General features: G+C 36.6%; 2 protein-coding genes across 3 annotated transcripts; one reads left to right on the top strand and one right to left on the bottom strand.

Annotated features, from left to right (window-relative positions):
• The first annotated feature begins 346 nt into the window (after positions 1-346).
• Positions 347-12,501, top strand: LOC126869050 (T-box protein 2-like). Its single transcript, XM_050625153.1, has 5 exons — positions 347-818; positions 2,454-2,604; positions 7,265-7,574; positions 9,659-9,805; positions 9,950-12,501. Exons 1-5 carry the CDS (start codon positions 713-715, stop codon positions 10,484-10,486), a joined length of 1,251 nt encoding a protein of 416 aa, XP_050481110.1. The 5' UTR covers positions 347-712; the 3' UTR covers positions 10,487-12,501.
• Positions 7,741-15,451, bottom strand: LOC126869051 (phospholipase A1). Of its 2 annotated transcripts, XM_050625155.1 has the most exons (3): positions 15,095-15,451; positions 13,754-14,554; positions 7,741-8,029 (listed from the first exon to the last, which is right to left on the bottom strand). In XM_050625155.1, exons 1-2 carry the CDS (start codon positions 15,408-15,410, stop codon positions 13,803-13,805), a joined length of 1,068 nt encoding a protein of 355 aa, XP_050481112.1. In that variant the 5' UTR covers positions 15,411-15,451; the 3' UTR covers positions 7,741-8,029; positions 13,754-13,802. The 2 variants fall into 2 exon arrangements, with proteins under 2 accessions (XP_050481112.1, XP_050481111.1); XM_050625154.1 differs by lacking the exon at positions 7,741-8,029 and having other exon boundaries at positions 12,650-14,554.
• Between the last annotated feature and the right edge of the window lie 4,425 nt (positions 15,452-19,876).

Raw genomic sequence — 19,876 nt, 5'->3', positions numbered from 1 at the left:
AGATTAATCGAGTCACACAAAAGAAGCCAAACTGATCTATATTGGATATAAACATTTAGAATGATTAAACACCTATTATATCCTACTACTAAAATTATGAAATTTTATTGAATATGAAATTGATCATTTTGGCATCCGTATAACTTAATAGGTAAAAAAGGATCGGATTTACATTTTAAAAAGGACAATCTATTTTAAGTATAGTTCAATCAAACAGTGAAAAAGATTCATATGGAAATATCTACACGAGAGAAATTTTAATTTAAGTGAGTTTAAATACTTTTTCGTTTTATGGTTCTAAACCCTCACTTCGAAAATCAATTTTTGTACAATTCTTTATATTAAATCTCATTTTGTGTACGTTATATTTGACGTTCATTTCGATTCACTAATCTACACACGATTGTATTGTGGTTGTATATGTATAGATATGTTTCGCAGCCAAGTTGTAGCCAAGTTGGAATTGCATCGACCAATGGGATTAGCGTGGGCGCGGCACTCTTGTGGTGGGAAAAGAGCACTGACCAATGGCAGAGGGAACCGTCGAATGCAGTGATGGATTGCTGCAACGGAGTCGTGTGCAATTCCGAAACGCATCTTCAGTCGTTGCTAAGCTTCAACGCGGAGGACTTGGCTCGAATAGATATTTGTACGAGTTGTTGTGTTTTGGTGACATCGTGCGGTTAAATGATATATTTTCATCGATCGAAAAATGAATTCGATGATAACTATGCCAATGGAATTGCAGCTACAACTGATACAACATCAACAGATGCTCTTCCGTCAACAGCAGCTAGCTCTTCGACGACATAGATCAGGTTAGCGAAAATATTTTTATTTTCATAATTTTACGTTGCGACAAATGCAGGTTGATATAGATATTTCTAACTGTATCAATTTTGTTTCGATATTAGAAATTTCGTATTAAAATTTGACATTTGATGTTGATCGAATCTTTATTATGTAGTAGTTATGTATGTACCTCTTTGAGAATGATTAAACTTTTATCACTGTACTTTTTAAGAATATAATCTTCAGTACCGTTTGATATTGCGAATTGTAAAAAGAGTATCATCTCACAATCCTATTTGTATTGTAATGTTTGTATATCTTGTTTGATCTTTTTCTAACTTTTATGAGTTGTATGTAAAGCCAACAAGTTCTGGTTGTCACTTTTGACCGATTATTTCTGATATTTTCGTTAATCATTCCCCGAAAAGTCTCTCCATTTATGTTATCGCCGAAATCTTATTTTAACGTCGATGTTGTAACCAGAGTAAATAAAAAAGATATTCATTCCACACATTAATGTCTGCGGACATTCTCACAACAATACTAATGATCAAAAACCAATTCCGACGTCAAAAGTAATCCTCACCGTAAATTCAAAAAATTCTTTCTCTTGCCCCCATCCAATCTCGAGACCGACCTCCTATGTCAATCTCTCCAATTCATCCAATTAAAGTCGCGCGGAATGCAGTCGCGAACCGCTTAAACATCTCGATCTCCATCGTTCACCTTCGTATATAATCGCGAATTCTTCAATTTCGTTGTTTCTCACGTATCGAGAAACGGGGACGAATACCTTGTGTGAAGAGGGTGTGTATAATACGCATCAAGTTATCCGCGGAGGCGACAGATCCGCGGGAGTTCCTCTAGGGTCCAAGATGAAAGGCGCCGACTTTCGGTCGAGCGGACAATCGTTATCTGTGCTATACAACGGCTCGGTACCGATGTCCTCTCAGTAGGAAGAGAAAGAAGATGAGCCGATGCCCGCAATTATCCTGGCCGGGTCTAATGCCTCGACCGCAGAACCGCGAGACAAGTGCAGGGTGAATCGCTCATGCGGCCAGGCGACGACGCTTCTATAGATCCACTTGGAAAAGGTGTTCTTCCTGGCATTCGAGTTACCTCATCCGCGCAATTTCTTGTCCCTCTCTCGTTGGTCCAGTATCTAGGTGGAAAAGATTGCAAGGATAATGATTTTGTTGAAGATTCTACTGTTTTCCTTTTTTTTGTTCCTTTCCGCCCCTTCTTTTTGCGTGAACGGTTCGTTTCGCGTTTTTTACTACGAAAATATCGTCCTTCTTTTTGGTCTGTCCGTAATGATGTTGCTTTGGTTATTTGTTTTTTTTGTCTCTTACGAGAGTCATGGTCCCGTAGATTCATGGGAATTCTGGTTGAGAAAGCTGACGAACCCTGAAGGACCCGATTCTTGCCGATTTACGGTAGAGGTAGTCTGAATTTGTTGTTAATTTTATTTTTGATCGACGATGTCTGAATTATGAAAATACTCATAGATATACGTTATGAAAAATGTACCAAAAGTTTAGTATAATTTATTTAAGAAACGAGGGTTGAGAAAATGGAAAGGAAAATCAAGATCTAAGAAGATTGATAAATTCCGACTGAATTCAATAAATTAATAAAAGCTTTATGTGGATGTCTTTCAGAGGATATACCAAATCCAAACATGTGGACGTTGCCGTGTTTAGGTGGAGGACCTCCTCTACCTTCGGAAGTGAAGATTGAATTGCAAAATCGGCAATTGTGGCAGCAATTCCATGCCGAGACCACAGAGATGGTAATTACGAAGGGGGGCCGGTGAGTGTACAGACTATGAGTTTCAATAATTATACGTTTAATAATTTAATATTAGCGTACCAAATATTCGTATAAATATGGTAAAAATTAATAATTATTCGAAAGTGGAAATGGGGATATAACAATATTTTTTTCTTTTCTTGACATATATTACTGAGACTTTTTACCTTGGATTCCACTAGGGTTGAAATGGCCCGTCAGGCGCCATGTGACCACACCCTCCGTCGCTGTCGAAACCTTTACCGTCTCCACCTGAAAAAATGTGACCTATCCTCCGATTGTTTCCATGGTCATCACAGTTTCCACTTACTAACAAACATTTTCTTGTTGGTTTTTACTTCCCTTTGTAAGCCGTACGCTGTTTAGGGATTTGAAAATGCTTTTATTTCAACTTTCCGTCTATGATTAACGTTTGATTTTTCTTTTGTCTGCTTTGTCGAGAGATAAAAGGACTATCACGCACTAATAAAAAAACATTCAGTATTCTTATATAGATAAAAACTTGTCTGAAATTAAAAATCTAGACTTCTATACTTTGAGATTTTATCAGATTCAGTCTTGATAAGATCTCAGAGTTTTCACGATGAGTCAAATTGTTTGAATGCAGTTTTCGTACTATACGCATAGTATCGGTTACAATAGGGAAGTGGACGCTTTTAAGGAGGAACGCTTCTAAGCGACGACAGGCCGATTAGTTTCACGGAAGGTAGTCAGGAAAGGTAGTAAAAGTAAGGTCGTGACGACGTGTCCATATTTATCAATGACACCGATCTCCAAATCGTTCTACGAAGGTAGATTTTGCGAGAAAAGTCGTATAAACCGGACGGATGTAGGACGAATCACATTTCCGGCCGTTCTATGGCGGAAATGATCGAGCTACCAGTCACTCCTTTTCAGATACTCAGGCATATCTATGATAAGATTACTGGGAATATTGCGTTGTCTCTCGTGCTAGATATTTCGCTGATGTCAGCCAGATGGCTTCGTTTCGTGAACGCGGAAATGAAAGGGGAGGGAAACGCCAACGTGATGTGAATGCGACAAGATTCTTCAAATATTTCGTAACATCAGGTCATCTGGAATACCTATATGTTACGAAATGCAAATAAGCTTTTCTCGGCTTGTGTATGCGTACGAAATTCATTTTAAAGTTTTAGCTAATAACTTTGACGTCGAAGATTATTTGGAGAAATTTTTTTATTAAAATTCCGTAACCAATTTTTCCGTCTATCCTATTGCTATTTTGTATAGACCAACTATTAATCCTTTAAAAGTGTAACGGATTCAAATTTCTAATTTTGAAACAACATTTATGAATATGAATTCTTATCCGAATTTTAATGTGAACTATTCGAGTTCTACAATAAGAAGAATTAGTGATCTCTTATACATCGACTTTCGTTCCTTGACAGGCTTAAATAAATGAAGTTTTATTGTACATCCTTCGTGACGAATAAAAATATCTTGCCTTAATCGAAGCAGGGGTGTTGTTTAAAAATTCGTATCTTTGATTTTGTCTTCTATCGCAAAAAGCAGTACTCCATGGAGAAACATGATAAAAGAAATGACTGGTCACAAGACGATCCGTGGGCGGTCGGGATTCTACAATAGTTACAAAGGTGTTTGTCCGTCCTCATATCCGTGCCTTCCGGTCCGTAGCTACGATTCTTGCTTAGCGAGAACACCACGTGCCAACCACGTGCACTCCGTTACAGGCCTCATATGCACCAATCAGTATTCCGTGACACGATCGACTCGTTTGTTCTCTTCGTTCCCTTCTAGCGGTCTTCGATTCGTTTTGTTCTCCACGATCGGTTATCCTCCTCTTCTTCCGACTACCACCTTGGCCTCTTGCTGTTAGCGTCCTTGCGTCAAAACCGATGAATAGGTTCACGGAGAAAACGTGCGTTCCAGAAGCAATTCCGAGGTTCGGCTCGTTTTCTCTACTTCTTCCTATCCTTCTCTTTTTCCCTTGCAACAAGAGTCTGCTCTTCTAAAGCGGAGATAATTAATTTCACGTTTTGCTGTGATTCGCCTGTTACTGATCCGCTACGAGCATCTTTATGGGCTTACGAGTTTATGGTAGTCGCCGGGGCTAAAAGAAAAGCTGACCGAAATTAATGTTAAAGAAACGTCTTATGTATGATATTGAGGAAAAGTATATTGGATTTTTTGGAAAATTCGTACCAATTTCTAAGTAGGACATCGCGAATGTTTACATTTTTGTGAATTAAAGAATAGGAGTTCAGTAGAGATTTGTTTGTCCCACTGAACGTTGTAGCGAATATCCTTTAAGTATTTTATGTATTTAAATCTATGAAATTTAAAAATGTATATAAAATAACCAAAGCATGCTTATAATACAATATTAAGTGAACGAAAGAAATCTCTGCTAATATTTTTTAAAGCCCTTCTCATATTTTTATCAAAGTTGCACGATTTAAAGAAACTGAATCGATAACGTAGGTGAAGGTATATTTATAATTCGAGCTGCCGTTCGGCTATAAAGTCTAACGAAGTTCAAATTGTACCACGTGACTTTTGATTCATCTAATCTACGAGATGAAAGAAAAGCGGGGCGCGTGCTACCGTTCTGCACTCGTTGTTGTATCGCGCTATTAACAGCATTATCTGGTTGTTCGATAATGTCGAGAGGCTTTTTAAAAGGACCAGACGTTCGAATCATTGGCACACGGGTCTTCCAGCAGACGTCGCGACGGTGTAATCCTCCACTTATAAGGGCGCCACTTTTAGTGGATTCAACGACACTGAGCATGGCGTCGATCTTGAGAATATATCATTTCAACTTGAAATCAATCGATGAATAATTGTTTAATAATAATAAATTTAGTGATAGAAAATTGGAAATACCAATGAGATGATTCATTGGGATTCTGTTATTATAATTATGCATTGTCTTTATAGTTTTGTATTGCTTGCTATCTTTGTTCTCTGACTTAGACTCATAAGGAGGATACGTTTTTATACGATCTTTCTTTTAAGTCTTCAAATATGTCACAAATGTAAAGGATCATATAGTAATTTCGAAAATGGGTACAAGTTGAATTTTCCACTGCTAATTGTGTCCATTAGTTCAGATACGTATCTCCCGTAGCTTTAACTTTGAAGTACTAAACAGTGAAGTACCATTGTAATCGAAGGTTAAAATGAACCTTTCACAACATACTTTTGCCTTAACATATTTTTGTTTACCTGCGCAATATTGATTGCTAAAGGTAGTTAAAAAATTGTTAAATTCCTTTGATAATTTTGTAGAGAAAATGGAAGAGAAATAATAAAATCGTATTCAACATAAAATCATACAATCATAAACTTCGGTAGAAGTGAATAAAAGAAATGTGCGAACAAAGGAACGACTCAAAAACTGCAATTAGGTATGCAAACGGCCCGAATCACCGCAGATTTAGTTTCGGTGGTTTACTCACGGGATTATCCGCTAGTTTGAAATGTTTACACGAGGGAAAAAACTTGCAGTTGGGATCGAAAGATAGTGGTCGTGATGTTTTAAAAAGTCGCAGGAAGTAAGAGCAGCTCGGTAGTTGGTTCGGCGACGCCCACTCGTCGTCGGCACGTTAATGACCGAAAATATTCTGTCCCTTCGTTCTCCTGTGGTTTACTTATGTTACCTGCGTGCAAAAAGCTTACTTGACTTATCGTGAACAACGTTGAAAAGTTAAACTCCATGCCTCCCAAAGCACTTATGGTGCCGATGAAACAACTTTACGGCTACTATTTAGTTCGAAGTCCCGGTTTTTTATTTGGAGTTCATTTAGGGGATGTCCTAAATGTGAGTGAATCTTAATGTGCTTTTTGAATGACAATGTCACGACGTGGGTTATTTAGGTTGATAATAAGTTGGATTTATACGCCTATTTACATTTAATTAATAATCCTTCGTCATTCTAATTCTTAACCCTTTGTACTCGAGAGGCAACTTTCAGTCACCACGGCATTCCGTGCTGTAACTCCAGTGGCGAGCGAGAGGCGATAGTCCCTGTTTATGCTAGATTTCGACATCTCCAATTGATGAGAGTGCAATATTGGTTCGTAAATTGGTTCCTTAGCTCTTTGTGTTCTTTATTAGGAAGTGTAAAGTATTAGATTTTAAAATGGAAATAAAATATTTAATTCCATATCCCTCCGAAACTATGGTTCAACTATGGTATTGAAACAACGTCTCCAACGTTAGTTCGGATTCGACGATCATGGCAAAAGTATTATAGTTTAGAAACCTTAAAAAAGTGGTTTTCGGAAGTGAAATTGGCTCAAATGAAGATGAACTTGATTTTGAACTGTTGAAAAATGAGATTAATTATATCAAGAATGCATCTTGGTGAATGATTTATAAGTTATCATACAGAAATTAATATTACAAAATCATATTTTCAAAGATGTAAATATAGATAAATTATTAGAATATAATGTTTTTGTAAGTTAATTTGTATATGAAATCATTTTACACTAGCTGTAAGACACGCGTCACGTATATGCTAAATCATCCGGAATAGCTGCTACGCCCGACCGAAAAATTCCTCGAGTGCAAAGGGTTAATAGTTTTTTTAATGAACGATAATTTTTTGAGAAATTCAAATTCCTTAGACAAAATTATTAAAGCGAATCCTTTGTTGTTTCGTTACAGGCGAATGTTCCCGTCGATTCAGCTGGCAATTACGGGATTAGAGCCTCGTGCTCGTTATTGCGTTCTTCTCGAAGTGGAGCCGGCGTCCGATCGTCGGCACAAGTACGTCGGCAGCGGTGGCGGATTGGAGAAAACTTGTGGGAATGCAAGAGGATGGACGTCAGCTGGTCCAGCCGAACCTCAACCACGAATCGATCGAAGAATTTACTTGCATCCGGATAGTCCGGCAACCGGTACGCACTGGATGCAGCATTCGCTTAAGTTCGACAAATTAAAGCTGACTAACAACGCTGTTGATCCCAGGAATAATGTGAGTACCATTTTTATCTATTAATTATAACGATTTATTATAATTAAACGAAACTTTAAATAGTATCTAAATATTTGTGAGAAATGAATATGAATTCTTTCATTATATAATTGATTTCAAAAATATTTGTTGACTAGAAGTCAGAGAAATTAATTATTAGATGTGTTAATATATTCTCCGACTCTTTGCTTTTTGATTAAAAAGAATGTCTTTTGAGAAAAGGCTTGACGGAAGTCCGGGAAAGGAAACCGAATGGTAGCGGCATTCCATTTATCTAGATGTCCCGTGTTTAGACAGGCCAGCGTGTCCTTAAATATTTCTTCTCTTTCTTTCTTTCCGTGTCTCTGGTTTCGACTTTTGCCTACGGCTTGCCTCGTTGCTCGAACCGCATGCGGGAGGTCGCCACACACGGATCCACCCTCTTAGCTACTCGTTTCACTTCCGATTAGGGCCCACTGGAAAAAAAGGCAACCTCCAGTTAAAGAATTCCAAACGATACTTCGTTTACCGTCAATTAGCTCCTAACTTTTTCTCCACGGATCGTTCTTTCTATATTTATTTCTCTTTAACAACACGCGATATTTCTGCTATTCTTTATATGTATTTATAAAGAACAAAAGAAGAAATATATTAATATTATTCTATCATGTATCTTTCCTCAGTTATCTTTTTCGTTGCGATATTTTGTTGCTAATACTTGCACTTCAAATATTTCAAATTTCTCTTTTTATTCTCACTTCGTGTCAAATCTTTCTATCGATACAAAATATTAACATTCCACAGACCTACCAGGTAAATGTACATCGTCCACCTTTTTCTTCTTCGACCTGAGTCAAATCATATCCCTTTCCTAATGCATTAGATCAGCTAAATAACAGAGGTCTCTGTTAACCAGGTAAGGTGATCAAACTAGGTTCCTGACTAGGTTCCGCACGGAAGCCAGGATTGGGATTAAAATCTCGAAGGGAAAAAGAAAGACGCTGCGTGCACCTACCTTCTAGAGATTTAAGCTACTCAAAATGGTGCTGGGTACGTTGGTTTCGGTCGTTGTCCGTGAAGAACGAAGATTAACACGCTCCACGACATCCTGTAATCGATATACCTCCCTTTCTCCCGACGAGTGGGTTTGTTTATGCCTCAACAGAACGAATCTTAGCAGCTGGCATATCCATGGCGCCCCTTGTCATTTCTTTCAATTTTTCACCAATATCCCAGAAATTATTTCTGCGGATCTGCGTCGCTTTCAGTACCTGAGGAGCGATTATTAAAACGAAGAGGTTTCTCTTGCACGCGGACTTTCTTTGACGAACGGCCAGTTTTTCAAGATTCCGTCATGAATTCATTAACATTTTTCTGTCATTTCGCTTTTCGCATTTGATACTCTGATTGTATGCAGCATGGAGGTTTTTTTTTGTAAAAATTTAAAAAATATGTGTTACATTGTTTAATGTTATAATGTTAACAGATGGAGATATTTTATTTTGTTAAAATTATTTTAAACTTTACTTCATTGCAAAGAATTTTGTATTGGAAGAAGGTGAATAGGTTAAATCCAGTGATCGGTGTAGCTTGGAAATTAAGAAACGAAGGAGCTATGATAATAGAATTAGGGAGATACAATGAAGTAACGCTAGAGTAATCGAAGTGCTATTATGCAGCTTTGTGGTTCATGGATAGGTCGAGTGCGTGTGATTCCGAGAAGGTTGAAGGGCCAGTCTGGTTTTCAAGAATCGCGTCTGTCCCCACCGTCGTCGGCATCCTTAGCAAGGCGCCAACTTATCTCGACAAAGCGGCGCCCTTTTAGCCGATTCTTCAAACTAATTACGAATTTAATAAAATTCTCTCCGCTATAAACTGGTCGAATGAAGGGAATCCCTTCTTCTTTACGACAAAAAAAAAGCGGGAATCTCCACTAGCGTTTGCGTTGTTCTTGCTATACAATAATCGCAGAATGTATCGAGTGTATCGAATAAACGATGTGTCATTTATTTTGAATTAATAAACAATACAATATCATTTCTATGTTGCTAGATTTTTAAACAATTGAAACACAATTTGTTGAGTAAGTATATTCTTGTTTTCAGGTTGTTCTGACATCCATGCACAAGTATATTCCGCGGATATGGATAATTCGTTCCGATGACGCAACTAGATTGAGCGATCTGTACTCTCATCCAGCATCAGCGTTCAAGTTCAATGAAACACAGTTCATCGCTGTAACCGCCTATCAAGTAAAATATTCATATAAACTTATTTATAATTCCAATGCACAGTAATTTCAATAATTTTATATAAAATCGTATGTATATACATACCTGCGTATATCGATCTCATGTAATTTTTCTAGAAACCTTTTTGTACCTTTCTGTTTTTAGAACGAGAACATCACAAAATTAAAGATCAACAACAATCCCTTCGCGAAGGGATTTCGAGACTGTGGTCAATCACGTTGCAAGAGGAAATTCCAGTCGGAGGCAGAAAGATTGAATCGCCTGGATGACGACGATGAGAATATGTCTTTAGAATCAGAGTCAAATAAACCATTGAATCATCCGGATATCGCTAATCAGAGACCAAAAACAGCCTCCAGTGAGACAGGAAGTTTAGATGACAGCGGTGTTAGTAGCTGCGGAGGAATAAGTCCACCTCTTCCCCCAACTATTCATCGAAATTCACCACTTAGAAATGTCGATCGCGATACACAGCCAAGACTGCACAGACCATGGGTCGATTCTTCCCCGCAATACTCGTCTTCTATGGTGACCACGTCGTCCTCATGTTCGTCGCCTAGATTTAACGGTTTAAATTTTCCCGCGTATTATCTTCGACTGTTTTACCCATCTTTGGCGGTGCATTCAGATTTTGCGAAATTGCCCTATCAATCGATGGAGCAATTTTCGAAATATCATTAGGAATGAAATTACTGATTTGTTCGGTGCGTACAATAATTTTTCGGTTGTGTGAAACAAGATGATAAAGGATTATCCATTCGAAACATGGACGATGAACCAAAGATTTTGTTAAATGTAGAAAGAAAACTCCAATATGGAGAGGAAAATTCCAAGTTGTGTAATTTCATTAGGTATAATATCGGATCCGAATTTGGAATTCCATGAAGATATAGAAAAGATCTACGTTTCTGATAGATATATAGATTGCTAAAAAAATTATAATGTCTTTCTGAGATGTAAATAGTAAGGTATACTTAAATTTCCATTTATTTGTATATTCTCGTTAAATTGTTGATAAAGGACCAAAGATATTTTAAATAAATTTTTGACGCTAAAGATTTCCTTGTGCTTGTGATACATCGATTAAATGAATTTTTTTTATAAAGAATAAACAAACAAGGAAGTCTTTACGATACAAAATTAGATGAATTTTTTCGAACATCAGTATAATTCAAGATCTACGCTCTTCGAATAAGGTTAAGTGTTAGAAGTAGGTGCCTAACATCGTGAATATCACGCTATTGTAAATAAGTACAATCTAGTGCCTTATAAAATACAATTACTATAAGATATAAAAGATATACATGGTTCCTTCAATATGCTTCAAATGCGAGGAGCAAATGAAGTTCGCTAGAATTACAAATGCTATATTTATATATGTAATTAAATCCGTGTATATTATGTAATTTTATCTATAAATTTTGTACACTGCGAGCGTTGAAATACCAATATATTTTTGTCAATAATGTCGTTACTTAAGATACGTAGTTTAAGGTTGATCAATGATTTTTTTTACTGTGCATTCAACTTATAGTTGTAATAAATTGCCATTTACACAAGACATTCACATTTTGTTATTATTCATTCTTTATCCTACTTTTATTTTCCTAACTTTTAAAAAATATTCTCAAACAGAATACTTTGACCAACAATAATATAATAATCAACTACGGCCAACTATTTTGTAAGTGAAAATCACATTAGTAAATATTCTATCGTATTTTATTAAATTTCTATTTTAAATATATTATAGCTCTTTCGTGAAAATCCGCAGAAGAAAAGAAGAAAACACTTATTTACAATTCATAGAATTAAATTGAACATTTCGTGTAAAACAAGATGACCTTGTAAAAGACAATATTCTTTGATGTGACCAGACGCGGAAGTTTCTGGATAGAAAGACATCTTGATAGCCGATTAGGCAAATCTCGGGGAAACCGCTATTCTCAAGAGGAAGTATCTGTAGAGACACGAGTTCTTATTGTCGAGAATCGTGTCGCGCCTACATGTCGCCTTTCCAAGGATCCCTGCATCTTCTGGTATCGATGTCTCCCGAAACACTTTTGTACCAGCAAGTCGCCGTTTCGTCGGCTACTCGACGATGTCTGGATTTGTCGAGCTTCCGTACTACGATACATCTCCTCTCAATGCGCCCTTTTTTTTTCTTTCTTTCGAGTTTCCCAGCGAAATTGCTTGTGCATTGTATAAAGACTTCAACAGGCTCTTGTGCATTGGTCGAATCGTGAGAATGTCGAGCATTTAGCCATTGCGATGACGGAATGAAGACCAAAAGTCAGAGTTTAGAAGTACAAAAACAGCAGATTTCTTAAATTTTCTAGCGATGTAGTATGTTACATAGTTTCAAGTAGGTATGTTTTCTTATGGTAACTGATTTGTGGAAGAATAGGGAAATGTTTGGTCCTGTTTTTTTATTTACTTCTTATATACGTATGTTATATTACATATTATACAATATCGTTCAGTGTAAATTATTCTAACATTGAATTTCTATGAAAAAACATTATATACGTGTGCTGATTTAGTTGTACTTTGTTATAATATCGCTATATTATTGCTTTTCTTATATTATATCCATTTGATTTAAACATCATACTTTTTCTCTTCTTCCATTTGATCTGATCAATGAAATCTTCAATTTCACACTTCAGTTTTTTAATTGAAGATTTCAGGCGAAATATGTAAATGATAAAATCTTGAATAAATATTCTTTCCAACTGGCCCCTTAGTTTAACTAAATCTATATTCGAAATTCCAACACAAATATCCGAATTTTTAAAATAATGATTTAAAGCCAAGTAGTAAGAAAATGAAGATATCTTAATCTTCGAATAACGAAATATTTATTTTCTAATTAGATTTACAAATATCTTTAAGAAACTACCACATCTCTTCCACTATTGTACTTAAAGTATTAAGTAAAGTGGAACGTAACTTTTCGCTGTGAAACGACTGATCGTTGCTCGAACGTGCAAATCATCGGAAAAAGCGATTGCACACCGGCGCTTCGCGAGGACAGATCGAAAAAAAGACGGTTGTCCGTTCGCTGGACATTGTCATGAATACATTTATAGAGGTTCAGTGGAGCGGTTAACGGGATTGATAGGTCGGTAGATCACGGACGCAAGATTTTTCCGGACGGTACGTACCGCGTTTGAATACGCAATCATATTCCGGAATCAGACTACACGCGTCGCGATACCGTACGAAGAGCTACTTGTCCTCAAACACCTGTATGCTTCATCGATTAAATAACGTGGTATCTGTACGATTTAGACACCATTTACACTTGTCCTGTGATATGAATTAATTTAAGGCAATCGACATGTTTTTACACCATATACTTGTATATGTGGTTCAACCACTTTCCATTTCTTTAAAAATACTACATGCAAGGTTTGCCGTGTGGAATGTTGTTTCCTGTAACCGAACTCGATGTTTATAATGCAATTCCTTATCTTTTCGTTTAGTTTGTTGAATAAAAACAGATTAAAAAATTTTATGCGAAGCTTTTTTTTAACCTACTGATCGGATTATTTCTTAATCTGAATTTTCTATGATCATGGAATTCAAAGTTAATAAAGACGGATCAATCCTAAGTAGATCGGTTCTAGTTTTTGCAATATAATAATTAGTTTTGATATCATCTATTTTTAGGGGAGGTAAAATGACATGTAAAAAGATAATAGATTTCTAAGTAAAGAAATTACTTTGTCTACGAGATTGAGGATTCGAGTGAATTGTATCGTCTAACAGGTTAACAGCTTCGTACTATCTAAAAAATACTGGTATGCTTATCAATTTCTGTACAAATAAGAAAATATTAGACAATAACTCTACTTCTTTAACGATCATCAATACTACCATTAATTCTTTGCTTAATATAAAATTCCGTTTCATTTTACGTTACTTATTTTGCGTTTTACGTACAGTCTTGTATGTTCTATTCTTCCTATGTGTTCCAACGATTTTCTTGTCACTAAAACGTGACTGGTTTGTCCTCGGGTATGCAGCATCTCTCGTCGCCACGTCCGTTACTATATTTAGGACAATAGGGTGGATATTTGTTGGTGAAGCAAAAAGAGCCCCTAGTGCCGAGCGGTGTATGCTGGCCCATGGCCACATATTCACCGGCTCTGAGAGCGATTCTTGGTCCGGAAGGGCATCGTCTTGAGCATGGCTCAGCCATCGATTCCTGGCCGACGTTGTCGATACTCTGCGCCATGTAACAGACGACCCAGACGTGGCTGCATAGTTGATAATTCGGTTTGTTCTCACAATATGGCTGCACTTTGCCACCGTTTACGCAGAAATCCACGTGTCCCATGCGACCACCCTCTCCATAATATCCCGCATTTGTGTGAATCACTTGGACAAAATCTGCGTCCCCACTATCCAGACGATTTACATATCCAGGACGCAGAAGAGGTCTCGCTGGGTCTAGACCGATTATTCGGTGCATTCTGAACAACAGAAAGTTCGCCATGATCCCACAGATGTGCGCGCCCAACGAGTGCCCCACGCAGGTTGTTCTCGAAATAGGTAAACCTAGGTTCCGTAAAGTGGTCAAAGTGCCGGCGAGGCAACGTGCTACTGGACGAAGGTTCGCTACAGCCGCTGGGTAACAGGGTGGCGCACACAAAGCACCCCAGTCAACCAGGAACACGTTGTAGCTTCCGTTTCGAAGGTAGGCGTCGCGAAGAACGGATATGGGAAGGGTGTCGTCACCGCCTGAAAAGAGAAACAAGGAATTTAAAAAATTTTATTTTTTCTTATAGGTTTTGAATGGTTTTTCTAAATAACCGATATCAGGTTATAGATAAGATAACGAGTAGAATTTAATTAAGATATTTTTCTATTGTAGGAGTTAAGAGACGATTTCAGTAGCACCGATGTATTACTTTATTCTTGTATCAAATTATAATAAGAAGCAAATTTTAATCAGGACAAGAAAATATTCTTCTATGTAAAATTTAAGAAAAACTATCAAATACGTCCATGATAACTTTATTCTAATACCAAAATACATGAAGCGATCCAATCAGAAATATTCTTTTATCCTTTTCAAGCTGTAAAAGAAGCTTCTTCGAGTTCCCATGATAAACTCATTTTCATATCTAATTACTAATATTTAGATACATGTAAAGTTGCACCAAACAACAGATAGATTCCAATTCAGTCACTTCAACGAATGTCACTACAACTTTTGTCGTTCCATAATTTAACACGTCAAATGAAATGAATTTAAGCAAACATAAAATATTCATGCACCTGCGTATCCGTGTATCAAAAGAACGTTCTCTTTGGTCGGATCATAATCCTGTCGCAGCCAGTCGGATTCTCTAGAGTCGAGTTCTCGTCTTGGTCGATGGAACGTATAAAGGAAAACACGAACATCAGGATCGGGACAAGAATCTCTATCGTTTCCCCGTCTCCAGACGCAATTTTCTCGATTGTACTGTGCCGCGAGACCATTTTGCAGCGCTTCTTGGATGGGACCGCGTGGTTCTTTCCTCTTAATTGAAAGAGCTTCGACCGAGAACACGGCGAATAGGATGAACGACGATTTTAACGTTAGCACGAGCATCTCGCGATAGTACTGTTTGCCGTGACCGCGGCGATAGGAGAACTGATCGTATGTACGGTAATTCTTCGAGTGCCGCCTTGTCCTTCGTCGAACTCCCACCTTTTTCACCTATCGATCCTCGTTAGACAATTAGGGGACTCAAGAATAGATGGGAGGGAAGGACGAGTGAGTTTCACGTCTACGTCATCGATTTTGTAATCGATGATACCTGTAGTATGAGAAACGATAAATAGTTAACGATGTCGCTGTTTCTTATGTGTTTTGGTAGCATCACTTTCGATACAAAGCTATGTCGTTGTTGTGACATAGCTGTGACACAAGTTGTGACGAGTATGATAATTTTTGGTGAACCGGATAGAAATTGAATGGCAAACACGAAACGATAAACGAATGAAGGAACCTGTTTTTTGCGCGTGGCTTACAAGGAAACAGAGATTATGAAGATGTGTGGAGATTATTATGATCAGGATCTTAGCTAAACGAATTGAAGCTATTTATGATCTTTGAATTCCCTTTCATTTGTCTCCATTTTCATTTTTCGAATAATTGACTACTTTTAAATTATTTAAATATTACTTAAATAGGGATGATCATAATTTTTTTGCAGTCCGATCTTTTAGAAATTTTATAATAACAAAAAATGGCGAAACGTAAATATCATAGGAGATTAAGAAACAGTGTGATTCAATTTGGATCGAGCGTACGTTTCATCTTTCGTTCTTTGAAATAGTAAAGTTATCGAAAATCAGGGAAGATGCTTACGTATGTATCTATTTCATGGAAAGTTACGAAGTTCACCAGGATGCTTTTAGAAACGTTATATTGTTATATTGTATTAGGTTATATTATATTACGTTATATGAAATGTTGAGATCGACTGATAGAGGAACGAGTGGATGAATTTGTAATAGAAACATATATTGAAATAAGTATAGGTATAAGTACAGGTATAGCATATGCTGATTCATATCCTCACTCTTTCATTGTTACAATACAATAGAATATGATAGCGAGCACGTTCATAGATTTATAGCAAAGGCATTACCAAAAAAGTTAACCTTGGTTAACTCTAGCTGAAGGCTATAAGAAACAGCAATAACAATCTACTTGTAGCCTTTTTGTTTGTAGACATTGTAATCCAAAATAACATTAATATTCAAAGGCACAGAAGTCGAAAATATAGAATAAAAATTTTTCGTTTGAGGCTTTGTTTTCGAGAAAATCGACTTTGAATTTTCGCTCGGTACGCGTGCACTTTATCACGTCTCGTTATAACGGATCTCACTATAGATCGTTGTCTCGATGGAAAAATTAAAAAATAAATTTAAAAAAATTAAAAAAAAAGTTTTTATTCTATATTTTCGACTTCTTCTTTCGCGTAGAATCACCCCCTTTCCGCTTGTACCACCAGTTACCAACCACCCTGTATAACGTTATATTATATTACGTTACATACTATAATGTTATATTATATTGTGTTATATTACATTACGTCATATAGTATTACGTTATATAGTGTTACGTTATATTATATCATAACACGTTATAATATATGACGTTATATTGAATCACGTTATATTATATTACATTATATAGTATTACGTTTTAACGTTTTAACGTATTACGGTATATAGTATTGTCACGTCCCGCGACCTGCACGATCCATAGCGCGAAAGTTAAATTGATAATTTCTTTCAAATCAAGGTAATTTAAAACGTTTATTCGAAACCGTGTTTACAGTATTTGAAGTGAAAGGCAGTTAAAGCCGCTAAAAGCTATATTTTGCGAAAACTTATCTAACTATGTCTTTATATTTACCTAATTATGTTTTTATAACGATATTAAGACAATTTAAATTGTAAACAAAGTCGGCCGTTGAACAAACGTTGGAGATGTTGCCAAACATTTTCAAAAGAAAGACCCCGACGTTTTTTCATCTTCGACAGATATAAATGTAGCGACTCAGAGAAGTCAGTGAGAATATTTACCGTTCGTTAATCGAGTGAGAATATTTACTGTTCGTCTATCGAGTAATAATAATTATTATCGTTCGTCTATCGAGTATATTAATTAATTACCGTTCGTCAACAGAACATTGTCTATCGAAGAATTACGAGGCAGTCCGCTTCTTTTACGAGCAAGTTATGCTCGTAAAGGAGCGGGCAGAGAGAGAAAGAGTGAAAAACTCTTACCCGTGTAGGGTAACGCGGTGGAGAGGGATAGCGGTCAGGTGGCCCAGAGCCGCTTCACTGCCGTCCCAACGGGCCGCGACTAGAGGGGCGGATGGCGCTAGGGGCAGTGGCCCCCTCTAGCGCCAAACCTAAGAGTTAAGAACTTTTAGGACTGGCTCAAACAAGAAGACGCAAGAGGGGGGTGCAACGGAAAGATAATTCGATCGAGGTCCCCGGAGCACTCCTGTACAAGCGTAGGAAGACCATCGTGGAGTTTTAGTCGGTAAAAGTCCGACACTACTCTGCTGTCACCGATTATAAGTAGCAGCAGCAGAGTGTCCATGAGGATTTCTCCACGTATAAAAAAGAAAATGTCTATCGAAGAGTTAGTAATCATTTTGTCTATCGAAGAAGGATCATCTTGTCAACCGAAGAATCATCATTTTGTCAATCGAAGAATTACCATTTTGTCAACCGAAGAATTTTATATCCGTCAGTCAGTCAGTCAATTGTCAAAATCGAAATCGAGTAAGATTTGAATAAATCATTGCATATTGCAAATATACTTTCGAAAAACTTTCATCCTCTCCCGCGCATAGCAGGTTAGCCGAAAATGGAGCTTATTGGCAGTTGCATTAAACGTCAGTTAACGCTACCATCTCGTCGGCAAATAAATAGAACGTAACAATATATACAGATCAAATTTATTGGTGGCAGCGGTGGGATACACTCCACGGAAGATTAAAGTTCTTACGAGTATTGACAAAATATAAATAGAAAACATGTCGATCGCAAGAGACTCACTGAATGAGGACACGCTCTTGACATTGTCAGAAAATGTGAAAGCATGGGATGAAAATTTTCGCGTATTAACCTAAGAATTGTTAAATTAGAGGAAAAAGCGTATATAAGTAAGGTAACAAACGAAACTGAGATACCTACATTATCGTCGATAACAACGCGAGAGACCAGAGCGATCGAGGATAACTCCCAACCGATTAAGTTAAAAGGTGCGATCGAATCGGTACCAGTGATAGCGAAATATGGTACCAAGGCATCAAGAGCATCAATTGGTAAAATTATTAATGAACGTTATAACGTATAACATTATATGGGCTAACGTTATAACGTATTACGTTATATGATATAACGTTATTACGCATTACGTTATATAGTATAACGTTATATGGCATAACGTTATGACGTAATACGTATATATGGTATTACGTTATTATGCATTACGTTATATAGTATAACGTTATGTGGTATATCGTTATAGCGTAATACGTTATATGGTATAACGTTATAATGCATTACGTTATATAGTATACCGTTATATTGTATAACGTTATAGCGTATTACGTTATATTGTATAACGTTATGAAGTATTACGTTATATGGTATAACGTTATAAAGTATTACGTTATATGGTATAACGTTATAAAGTATTACGTTATATGGTATAACAATATAACGCATTACGTTATATAGTATAACGTTATATTGCATAACGATATAGCGTGATACGTTATATGGTATGACGTTATACCGTATTACGTTATATGTTATAACGTTCTAACGTAATACGTTATATGCTATGACGTTATAACGTATTACGTTGTATGTTATAACGTTATAACGTATTACGTTATGTGGGTTGTCGTTATAACGTATTACGTTATATGGGTTGTCGTTATAACGTATTACGTTATATGGTATGACATTATAACGTATTACGTTATATGGGATGACGCTATAACGTATTACGTTATATGGGATGACGTTATAACGTAATACGTTCTATGGTATGCCGTTATAACGTATTAGGTTATATGTTATAACGTTATAACGTAATACGTTATATGGTACACCGTTATACCGTATTACGTTATATGTTATAACGTTATAACGTAATACGTTATACGGTATACCGTTATAACGTATTAGGTTCTATGGTATGACGTTATAACGTGTTACGTTATATGGTATAACGTTATAACGTATTAAGGTATATGTTATAACGTTATAACGTATTACGTTATATGGGTAGTCGTTATAACGTATTAGGTTCTATGGTATGACGTTATAACGTGTTACGTTATATGGTATAACGTTATAACGTATTACGGTATATGTTATGCCGTTATGACGTATTAGGTTATATGTTATAACGTTATAACGTAATACGTTATATGGTATGACGTCATACCGTATTACGTTATATGTTATAACGTTATAACGTATTACGTTATATGGGTAGTCGTTATAACGTATTACGTTATATGGGTTGTCGTT

The sequence above is a fragment of the Bombus huntii genome, chromosome 8 (genome assembly GCF_024542735.1).
Source record: "Bombus huntii isolate Logan2020A chromosome 8, iyBomHunt1.1, whole genome shotgun sequence".
Taxonomy (NCBI): Eukaryota; Metazoa; Arthropoda; class Insecta; order Hymenoptera; family Apidae; genus Bombus; species Bombus huntii.
Note: the sequence above shows the minus strand (reverse complement) of the source record. Positions and strands in the feature narration are given on the sequence as shown.

What these genes read in the sequence shown, in the direction of transcription:
- LOC126869050 (XM_050625153.1), top strand. Translation starts at nt 713, where the DNA reads ATGAATTCGATGATAACTATGCCAATGGAATTGCAGCTACAACTGATA. An exon ending in CTGTTGATCCCAGGAATAAT is followed by an intron (nt 7,575 to 9,658) that starts GTGAGTACCATT and finishes TCTTGTTTTCAG; the next exon opens with GTTGTTCTGACATCCATGCA. An exon ending in TCGCTGTAACCGCCTATCAA is followed by an intron (nt 9,806 to 9,949) that starts GTAAAATATTCA and finishes TTCTGTTTTTAG; the next exon opens with AACGAGAACATCACAAAATT.
- LOC126869051 (XM_050625155.1), bottom strand. Translation starts at nt 15,410, where the DNA reads ATGCTCGTGCTAACGTTAAAATCGTCGTTCATCCTATTCGCCGTGTTC. An exon ending in TTTGATACACGGATACGCAG is followed by an intron (nt 14,555 to 15,094) that starts GTGCATGAATAT and finishes TTCTCTTTTCAG; the next exon opens with GCGGTGACGACACCCTTCCC.